This window comes from Nicotiana sylvestris, chromosome 1, assembly GCF_000393655.2.
Source record: "Nicotiana sylvestris chromosome 1, ASM39365v2, whole genome shotgun sequence".
Classification (NCBI taxonomy): domain Eukaryota; kingdom Viridiplantae; phylum Streptophyta; class Magnoliopsida; order Solanales; family Solanaceae; genus Nicotiana; species Nicotiana sylvestris.
Window position 1 is genome coordinate 141,288,921 of NC_091057.1, and position 11,652 is coordinate 141,300,572.

Consider the following 11,652-nt stretch of genomic DNA (forward strand, 5'->3'; position numbering starts at 1 on the left):
TCTTGTCCCTCTATATCCAGACTAAAAGAAGTTGCATGGCCCAGAACCCTCTTTCCAACCAAGATTGGGGTTGATGATTCATTGGTAGTGGGGTGGTATAGTAGATGAGAGGATTGTTGTGGGGTGGGAGTGAAGGGAGATTGTCCATTTGAGGGTGATTTGTGCGTGGTATTCTGAAGAGGTTTGTCCTGCTTTGAAGGAGGAGTGGTAGACGAGGCATTATAAGGATGTGAGGAGTGATGGAAATTTGAATAATTGAGAGGTACTTGAGTAATAGTATCGTGGTTGATAGATAAGGAAGATATTGTATCCACTTGCATGGAGTCCGATTGGGATAGCGTAGGGTTTTTATCATTTTGGAGAGAAGAGAGGTCGACTCACATTTGTTGAGGAGTGGAGAGATTAGTTTGCATGGCATTACTCACCAGAGGTTTGTCCTTAAAACCATAGGTGGTAGGTGATTTGGAGGCATTAGGGGAAGCCAAGTGGCTGAGAGGGCAAATTACTATATTATTTTTTGCCACGTGGCTAGAGCTATCATCCATGCAAAATGGATTTTGCATAGAGAATGTCGAAGAGCGGTTTTGTCTCTTCTGGTTTATTCCAATTTTATTATTGGTAACGGTTTGTGTCAGAGTGTTGTCATCCACCGTGTCAAGGAGGTCGAATTTATTATCATTGCATAATACAGGATTTTTAGAGGTAGGAGAAGGGTTTGTATTAGAAGAAGATTTTCCTCTGTATTTGAAGTTTTGGGTGTTGGTAGACTTCCCAGTATTAGCATTGGATGTTTTAGCCTTGGTACTAACGTTTTCATAATAATCAAATTTCTTAGTAGGGATTTTGGGATGAGGGTTGCCTTTACTGGGATGAGATCTTTGTTTGGAGAAGGAAACTACCTTCTATTGGTCCTCCTCGATAATGATTGGGAGTGGATCAGAGGATTAGGAGAGATAATGTTAGTAGGGGGGTCGTGCGGACATTGTTACACTTAGATTTAGTGTGTCCTAATCTACCACAACCCTTGCACAGAAAATTTTCACCTTCATAAAGTATTGGTTGTTTGTGGGTGTGAGCACATGATTTTTGCTTCACGGAAAACTACTCCAAAAGAAATCGAAAATATATATAAAAAATATATATATATATAAATAAAAAAATAATAAAACAAGTTACCTTCGGGTACAATTTTGAGAATATGCGCGACATTTTGATAATTGTTCTGTCCGTAAACACTCACCTTGCAATAGTTGAAAATACAAAAATACATGTTGCATGCATTTAGGAATTAATGGTACATTCAGAAATTAATTAACCATAATTTGGTTAAAAGAAAATCAAATAATATATGCATGTATGTTTCTTGTCATTGAGTGATTTTATTTAAATTTATGTGCTAATTATTATAGGTGTTAAATAATATGTGTGTGATTTTATTATTGATTCTACAATTTTTTTTTAGATTTTTGTTTAATTTTGGTAATCCTAAATGGGTAAAATATCAATGGAAACCTGGTTTGGGCCAGGTAGAACCAAATTTTCAGGCCCAATCCAACCACATGGATCCAGTCCAAACCCAGGCTGCCCAGGCACGGCCCCAAACGACGCCGTATTAGCATCCCCATTCTGAGCCATCGATTGATTCAAATGAACGGCCCAGATCAGGCCATTCACTTACCCAAACGACGCCGTATAGGGCCATCTGATCTCAACCGTTAACCCAACCCCATCCAACGGCCTTAGAACATCCCCATATGCCCGATCCATTTAACCCCGGACCAACCTGATCCCCTCTTAAGTGGAACAACATCATTCTACATTAGCCAAGGGATCCTGGCCATTGATCACTCTCTGTCCAACGGCCAGGATCAAGCCACCCCCTCCGTATATAAGCTCCCCAGCACACCCCACGCCCCCAAACCAAACCCCACCCTTCACCACTGTACACCATCGTTCCAAACACAAACCCAAACCCCCGTTCCAAACCCTAGCCGCCCCCATACACTCTCGCCCTGAACCCGGCGACCCCGGCGCCGGTGACCACCAAAATAACACCCCTGATGCACCTCACCACCCCGAACACGGATCTGCTACCCCCTTGCCTCGAATCACCCCCCATCATCTCGAATCTTAAATTGAAGGTTCGAGCCCAACCCTGACCTACACCAACCCACCCCAGTTTCACACCAGTCACCACCCTGGCCTCACTCGTGACCAAACCAAGTTTGGTTTGGTCCGAATCTACCTACAAATCCTCAAGCCCAAAATCGGACTGGTTCGAACCCTAGAACACAAGAACCTTGGAATTCGGCCAGTTTAATAGAGGGTTGGGGTCTAATAGACCTTAATCAAGGTGTTCTCGGTTGAGAACACCCCGATTAAAGTTTGTTCGATCTCAAATGGGCAAACACGGTCAAAGCTGGGGTCGTCTGTGTCTGAGCCTTTCAGAGTGAGTTCCCCTCCTTCTTTTCTATTTTTGTTTAAAATGTTGTTTCAATTTGTCAGCATGTTTGGTTATCTTGTTTGGTATTTCGAATATTTAGTTTCCAATTTGTTCTCCGTCTTCGTAAGACCTTTTATGTGGTCGATTGTTCTTCTGTGTATGTTTGAATACGTTTTGTGATATACATGCTCGAGTTAATTAATGTCGTTAGTCATATAGATTCCCTATGTCGTGCAAAATGGTTGAAGGCAGTTAATGCCCCGTTCATGTCATTTGTTTGATCGACTGATTATTCTACATCATGATTAATATAGTTGATTAGATAAACATCGTCGATTAGCTTTATAGGATTGAATGATCAAACATTCTGATTTGTATAGCTATATATGATTATTTCGAACCATTGTCGCTTAGCTGGTGTTTCACACTATCTGTGAATGATTCATGGTTGCAGTGCACTAGCTGGAACTTAGTTAAGGTGGTTTAAGTTTGGACTTTCAGAAAGTTTAAACTCAGACTACCAAAGCTCAGGGTAAAACAGTAATAGCTAGGGGGCTAACAGGGGTAGTTTGGGGGTTTGAAAAGAGCAAAAAAGGATTAGTTTAAGTTGAGCTGACAGTAGGGTACCATAATAGGTTTAAACTAAGGCAATAATGGGGAACAAGATTAAATGGCATGTGGGAGGTCAATTAAAATAAGTAGACACCCATAATTTTGATTAAATACTATAGGCTGCCCATACCTTTGGGCAGAAAACACATGCTAAGGGGGGCTGTCAAGAGGATGGGCTTTGGGGGAGTTTTGATTAGTTTAAAGGAGTTATGGGCAGGAAAAGGCTGAAGGGATCAAAGGCAGCCTGGAGCCTGCCATTTCTGCTTATAAATAGGTTTATTTAGAATAAGAAAGGGGTCTTCGAACGGGGAGAAGTCAATGAGTATTGAGAGCATAGGTTGGAAAATTATTAAGTGTTCAAAGAGAAATAAAGCTGTTAGTTTTAAAGGGTTTAGGCTGTTACTATCTCATTAGGGTATTCTGATTTCCCTGTGGGATTACTACTGTATTCTGGGCTTCTGTATGCTGCTGATTGATTCTGGTCTTATTGCTATTGAAGCTGTTGTTGGTTATTCGTCGAGTTGTTGTGATTATTGAACTGCTGTTACTATTGCATTTGAATATTCTGGGTTTTTCTGCTGGTTTACTACTATGTTCTGGGATTGTTGGTTGGTGCTCGGCCACCTGTGGGTTTATCGTTGTTGAAACTGCTGTTGGTTGTTCGTGAACTAGTGGTCATACTGTTGTTGTTTGTTGTTGCTGTATTACTGCTGTCTGTTTGATTGCTGCTGATATCATTCTCGTTCTTATTGTCCAACATCCAGGTACACATTCTAATTTCAATGGTGTAATGATGAACTTGGAGCATGAATAAGAGTATAAGAAGAATTGCAGTCTGAATATAGTGTACTGATTTTTATCTTTTTGCTTTTTGCAGTTTAGAACATTCTGTATACCCGACATGTTAAGTTTGACCTCCAAACTGTGTAATGGAATAGTTTTCAGTCTATAAGAGTTTGGTCTAGTAATTTGTCGGTGTATGTTAATCAAGAAGAAACTAATGGTGTAGTAGTGATGTTCGGCCAACAATGGTTTCACATAGGGTCGGTTAAGAATGACAATGCAGTAATCGCGTTTGTTTCACCTTGGTTCATCAATAGATAATATATATTTCAAAGGCATGCTAGGCAGTTTGGATTATCGCAAAAGATAAAAATCGCATAGGTCATGTTATTGGATAAATGTCGCCTGAAACATGTAGTGGTATCACCTAAGTTAGATAGGGTCAGTTTCAGTCTTTTCGCCTTTAAGTGTTAAGCGTGTATGGAATAATTAATTGAACCTCATACGTATGCCCATCGATGAACAAGGTTGCCATATGCATGTCTACTTTTTCGATCCAATCAACTGGTTATCACATTTTGCGAGTAGGTAATTGAAAAGTACTTCCCGATTGTTTTATTCCAGAGACGGATTTAATAGAGAAAATGTAGTCATTTTAGGATATCCTTTTAAAATAAAAATGAGACGAGCCTCGCCAAATAAAACGCGTAGATTGCGGGGCCCTCACAAAATGTATGGCTTTAATTATTTAGCCTTCGGGACGAGCCGTTTAGCAAATTTCACGGTTTTCCCAAAATACCAATACGTTAGTCTCTCTAGGACGCGCTCTAATAAATCTTCCCTTCTTAAACTCGGGTGCACATTTATGTGACCCAAATCCAAATCTCAACAGAATCGAAATGCGTCTCTAATCACGGGTACATTGATTGTGACGTGGTCCGAGATGCGTATCCATGACGTTGCAAATTCCTTTCAAAAAAAAAATAAGAATAAGATGAGCCTCGCCAAATAAAAATACAAAATTGCGGGGCCCTTAGTAAATATTTGCTTTAAAATTGCTTAGACTTCGGGATGGACCGTTTAGTAAAATTCCACGGCCCTACCCAAAGTAAATGATACGCTAGTCACTTTAGGCGCGTATTTAATAATGTTATCTTCCTAAACTCGGGTGCACATTTATGTGACCCAAATCCCAATCTCAACAGAGTTGAAATGTAGCTCTAACCACTGGTACATTGATTGTGACGTGGTTCGAGATGTGTTTCCACGATGTTGCAATTCTTGATAAAATAACAGTAAATGATAAAAACGGTTAAAAGTTAAATTTTGCACATAGGTTCAACATGTATTAAATCAGATAATCAAGCCAAATATGACAGTTGAGCGACCGTGCTAGAACCACGGAACTCGGGAATGCCTAACACCTTCTCCCGGGTTAACAGAATTCCTTATCCGGATTTCTGGTACGCAGACTGTAATATGGAGTCATTCTTTTCCTCGATTCGGGATTAAATTGGTGACTTGGGACACCCTAAAATCTCCCAAGTGGCGACTCTGAAATAAATAAACAAATCCCGTTTCGATCGTCCTTTAATTGGAAAAAACTCCTACGCCCCTCGCGGGGGCGGAAAAAGGAGGTGTGACAGTGGGAACCTATAATGATGAATGGAGGGACTGGGTAATCAAGAGGGAGCTCTACTCATAACCTAGCGTATCTACCCCTTAAAGTAGCGGATGTACAAGCATCTATTTTTAAGAGCTTGCCGATTTTGTTGCTAATCCTTGCGAGAATAGTGCTATCATAAAACTCCGTAGGGAGCTGTGGTAGTCTTAACCAAACAACTGAGATTTGTAGTTTCTCCTTAGAGGCCACGAAATTTGGGACCCATTTCTTAACAAACAAGTAGTGGCCATTGATGAACCAAGGACCTTGGTGAAGGGCTTTGGCCATATTGACTTCTTGGGAGAATTTAACAATGTAGAAATCGTCACCCAAATCAATGAGAGGGAATTGTTTTGTGGGCTTCCAATGTTCAAGGAGTTTTTTCTTGAGGTACTGATGGAGAATACGCTTACCAAATAATTTGATTATAAGAGAGTATTTCTATGGCTCATAAAGCCTTTGCATCTCCTCTGAAGATAGAATAATTGCTTAGTCGTTGTTTGGAGGATCATCCTGGAAAGGAGCATTTGGCGTGTTCTCATAGCAATCATTAGTGACAGGAGCAGAGGAAACCTGCTGATCATACAGAAAATTAATTGGTTCTAGGGAGATGAGTTTTTCTTTAAAGGAGGAAAAATTCTCCTTAAGTGGTGCACTAGCCTCTGTTGTAGGATCTGGCGATTTTGGAGGTATGGTTATGTCTATTAGGGAAGGGTCTATGGTGTGCAGGGACATGGTTCTAAGAATGGAGGTGAAAAATAAGAAGAAGAGAAGTTAGAGAGAAGAAGGATGTAATTGAATGTAAAGTTCTAATAAGTACATACTAAGTATAGTAATTTCCACCTTGTAGTCTCTTCCCCTATTTATCCTTAAAAAAAAAGGAGTAAATACAATGCACAACAAAGCTAATAAACATGTTGATCCATCGATATACAGGCCAACGGGGCGAAGCTTACAGTTCAAGTTCTAAGCTAGCGTTTGCCCATAAATTTCCAAATTCATTTTTAAAAATTTGATCTGGATGAAATTTGATTTGAAGATGAAAATCAACAAAAAATTTCAAAACGTATTTCACTTTTTTTTTAAAAAAAACATTAAACGTAACTTATATCCATAAGTTCTAAAATCTATCAAAAATACTCAATAATACCAAACAAACAAATTTGCTAATCATGTATGTGCAAAACATTAATCGACACTATTTATTATCATTATCACAAATCATATATAGTCCTAAACATAGATAAGTTCGGCACAAAATTATCATTTTTATAATGAACTACATAATATTAGTTGGGTCATCAATGTCTGCTTAGCAGTAGCGTTCGAAGGCCTTAATGAATGTAAGTACTTTTATTTTGTGAGTTGCTGGAGATTTGAAACTTATCCTTTTATGCCTTTTTAAATATAATGAGACCATATTCTAAGAGTTCAATTATGAATCTTGTTGCATAAATACAGCTCTCACCTGTCTATGCCGAGCAGGTGCTTGTTGAAATGCTTCCTCGAAATTGACCTGAGGCAATATTACTTTCCTTTTTTTGGCTTCTGACAATGCTGTGCTTTAGTTTACTTTTGAGAGTGTTACATGCATTTCCATCAGTACATTCTTTATCTACTTGCTGCAATACTAGTTCTAAACTGCCTCTAAATCATTCACTTTCAGGGAAAAAAACGTGCAGGAGCCATTTTAGTCAGTAATCGGAGTAGTTGTTAAACTATGGACTGAGCGTTGCCTACAACTACAATGTATAAAGCATGATTGCATTTTCTCTCGTAGCTTTTATCTTATGGGTAGGCAAACTACTTTGCTATCATATGTAAGAAGCAACAAAGATGAATCGTGAGAGGTAAGGAAATATGATAACTCAGGGTGGATACAATTAGAAGTTATAGTAAGAGCATACTGCAGGGAAGTGTTACAGGATGGAGGAATGAACAGGACACTGTGTCTTTGTTCTAGCAAAAGGACTGCAATAGAATAAGAAGCAAAAAACCTTTCTCTGCAATGATCTTGTGAACTTAATGACTGCCTCTTGATTTCCTCGCTGCCTTCTTCCGAGATGCTTCGCTAATGCTTATACTAGTTCTCCCATCTTGATCTTGCTGCTGAAATATCCTTAAAATCAATCTGTCAACTAGTTTGTTGTACAAGTGGTTCCATCTTTTAGAGAACAAAAGTGGTAGAACAGTGATCCCGATGCCAACAACAAACCCTAATATAATGCTTACATAAATCTCCGTACTTGAAAATAGTTTCTCCTCCTCAAATTCTGGCTCTGAAGGTGCCACTGCCGAATCATTTTTGCAAGTTATGTTAAGCAAAAACCCACATAGCCCCTTGTTTCCGATGAAACTTTCTGCAAAGGTGTCAAATTGGGTACTTCGTGGTATCATTCCAACCAGTTCATTGTATGATAAATTTAAGAAGGAAAGAAATGTGAGGCTAGCAAGCTTTTCTGGAATATTTCCATCTAACTTGTTGAATGACAGGTCCAGTGATCCCAATTGCTTCAGATTTCCAAATGCTGGAGGGATTTGACCTGTGAGATTGTTGTGAGAAATATTCAGAAGATAAAGTGATTTGAGATCTCCAACTGTCTCTGGTATGTCCCCCACAAAATTGTTACTTGAAAAGTCAATGGAGGTGAAGAAAACAGGGATCTTTTCCAAAGTAACGTTTTGTCCTTTAAGAAAAAGACCAACTGTATCCTGATAGTAAATTGGCCTAACCGATACAGACTCAAAATACAAGTGATCAAAGCGTGAATGCGCTATAGCTGGATCAACAGTCATTGCATTTAGCTCCAAGAATGAATTTGGGGGCAGAATGCCCCCTAAATTATTGGAAGCTAGGTCGATTATCTGAAGAGCTGTCCAATTGGAACTCCCTCTAGAGCACTCAATGTCCCCATGGAAACCATTGAAACGTAATGCAAGTACACGCAAATTGGATAAGTTCCTCAACCAGCAGGGGAAGGTATCCTTGATCTTGTTGTTTCCCAGATTTATTAGCTTAAGATTTGTACAGTTGGACAAAGAACGAGGAAGCTCACCTGTTAAGTAATTCTGACTGAGGTCAAGGGTCTGTAATTGACAATTATGAGAAAACTCTCGAGGTATATTTCCTGTGAGATTGTTCTTTCTCAGGTTCAGTACTTTCAGCGTGTTGCTCTTTTCTGCTAAACATGGCGGTATTGTGCCATTCAAAGTATTGTTAGACAAATCAAGTACTTCAAGATAGCGCGCATTGCAGATTGAAGAAGGAATATTGCCAATAACTTTGTTGTTTGCAATTGAGAGGAACCAAGCAGTTACAAGATAATTGCCAAAGTCAGGCGGTATCATAGTAGCAAGGTTATTGTTGGAGAAGTCAATATAAGCAGCTGCACGTGGTGGTAATGGAATAACCCCAGTGAGTAGATTTGAATGCAGATCAAGGAAATTAAGAAGTCCAAATCTATAAGGTTCTTGAAAATGCGTGAATTGATTGACAGAAAGATTCAGAAAACGGAGAAGTCTATCATTGATCTCCACCAACCAGTTTGGTATTTCACCAGTAAGTTTATTGTTTGAGAGATCTAACATAGACAATCTGGATTGGTTCTTGAGGAAGGAGAGATTCTGCAGATTGCATGATCCCATCATTAAACTGTTCAGCTGGGGGAGCAAGGAAAGTTCCGATTCACTTATATTTGTGTCAACTGATAAACTGTTGTGGGACAGATCAAGATTTACAAGCTTATTGAGCTCTGTGAACTTCTTGAATTGCACAGTACCATTGAAATTGTTGGATGAAAGTTTAAGATCTAAGAGATCGTGCAGCTCAAAGAAAAACTCAGGTATTGGCCCTTCCAATTTGTTGGCACTCAAGTCAAGATCTGTTAGTGGAGAAGTCACATTTTGTAGTTCAGTTATTTGGCCAGAAAATTTGTTGATGGACAGATCTAAACCTGAAAGTGAGGGTAGGTAAAACAATGATGCTGGAATGTGCCCAGAAATAGAATTGTTACTCAAGTCGAGTCCTTCAAGATTCTCAAAGCCTTCCCAGTCGGATGATATTCCTGTCAAATAATTTCCAGCTGAGTTAATATAACTGAGGTTTTTGGACAGCTTAAAAGATGGAAATGAACCCGTGAAGCTATTCCGGTCGAAATCCAGATAAACAAGCTTGGTTAGGTTTACCATAGAAGACGGAATTGGACCTGTAAAATTACATAAACTAAGGTCAACATGTGCCAATATGCTAAGGTTCTCAATGGACGTGGGTATACTTCCTGAGAATCCTGTATTGCTTAGAACCAGAGTTTGTAGAGATCCGTTTGAAGGAAATTCAGGTAAAGAACCTCCAAGCATTTCATTTTGTGATAAGTCAATAGTCTGTAGAGTTGGTACCTGGAATATCTTCTGAGGCGCTTCTCCTATCAAGTTGCAGGATCTTAGACTCAAGACAGTTAGATTGGATAAGTCCAAGAAGAACTCTGGAATTGGAGCAGATAAATTGTTCCCATCAACACGGATTACAGATAGAAACTTAAGATTTGCTAACGGATGGATACTGCCTGAGAACAATTCATCAGTAAGGTCAAGACCGATAACTTGACCTGCACCATTGCAAGTGATGCCCTGCCATCGACAGCAGTCAATCCTCTGATTCCACTTCACCAGCTTGGTGGATATTTCAGAATCATAAGTAAGATTATTTCTGAGCTGTAGCAGCAACGTCTTCTGATCCTGAAGACATTTACCGGAATTAGCTGCCACTACTTCATTCATTCTACAGCAGATGGAAAGTAGTAGGATCAAGACAAGCTGAGAAAACATTTGACTTCTCATTTTGACTTTGGACAGAGAAGGAAAATTGAAGCTTCTGCAGATCTGAAACGTATAAAATAGCAAAAACTTGCATGAGGATGCGGGCTCATCCTCGTGCGAATAAACAACGTGGATTCTTTTATCTATTTAGCTGCTTCTATATTATCTTTTGGCTTACAGATAAATTATTTTCCTATTTTAAGAGGGTGGGAAAGAGACATATAAGTAGTACAAGAAGATGATTAACTTGTATTAACTGCTATTAATAAGGGAGAACCGCAGGAGCTTCTTGACAGAAAAGTCCAAACATCTCAGTTTATGCCTTAATACTCTTCCTTATCTATTTTAGTGGACAAAATAAGCACACCTGACACCACTTACCAGGAACACGTGTGAAGAGTTATTGATATAGTGGGACCCTTATTTGCCATTTACACGTCCTATCATGATCCATGGGCCCCGCTTAAACAATGTGTCGGCCTATTTAGTTTGTTATGTATTGAAATAGAGAACGCTTGAAACAGGTTCTCTAAATTTGACATGCAGCGATTATCTTGGGGCGACCTATACCCATTTTTTTTAAAATTTTTAACTTGTATCTACTTCTTAAAAAACTTCAGCTCTCTTTCTCCTCCCCTTCTCTTCCTTCATTTTCTTTTTTCTTTTTCATTTTTACTTCTTAAACTCATCAAAGCCTCTGTTATTTTATGGTCACTTGAATTTACGTGTTGTTTCAACTGCACATCTATTTAAATTATCAATGGATTAACTTAAGCACGGAAATACAGTACATTTTCACACATTAATATAAAGATTACGTAGCTTATTTTTTCGAAATATGAACTGGGGAGGAATTTTACAGTGTTTGCATACTAGACTAGATATTGCATGGCATACGTAAAGGTGAGGGAAAAAGAAAAATCAAAAAAAGGAAGGCAAATCCCTATGTGCAAAAAACTTCAGCTCTAGAGCTGAAGTTTTTATTTTATAACTGGAGCTGAAGTTTCCCGGTTACTAAACAAAAACCTATAAAATAAAACTTCAGCTCTAGAGCTGAAGTTCGCGAGTTACAAAACAAAAACTTCAGCTATAGAGCTGAACTTCAGGCCCGACTACTAAAATGCTGAAGTTTTGTGTGATTGTCTTTGCTACTTCAGCCCCGTGTGCTGAAGTTATGCGTACGCTTGCAATTTTTTTTTGCAAAGCGAACACAGATTAAAATGTGGCACAAAAAGCGGGTTAGATGCAAATGCCCCAATTATCTCACATCCAATTTAGAGAAATGAAGCAATTATGTCACATCAACTGAACTTTTTCATATCTATAATTTATGAAT

At 38.9% G+C, this 11,652-nt stretch overlaps 1 protein-coding gene across 1 annotated transcript; it reads right to left on the reverse strand.

Moving 5' to 3' along the window:
- Positions 1–7,341: 7,341 nt before the first annotated feature.
- Positions 7,342–10,551, reverse strand: LOC104235283 (receptor like protein 22-like). The gene has a single exon (XM_009789002.2). It carries the CDS (start codon positions 10,335–10,337, stop codon positions 7,524–7,526), a length of 2,814 nt encoding a protein of 937 aa, XP_009787304.2. The 5' UTR covers positions 10,338–10,551; the 3' UTR covers positions 7,342–7,523.
- Positions 10,552–11,652: the final 1,101 nt, after the last annotated feature.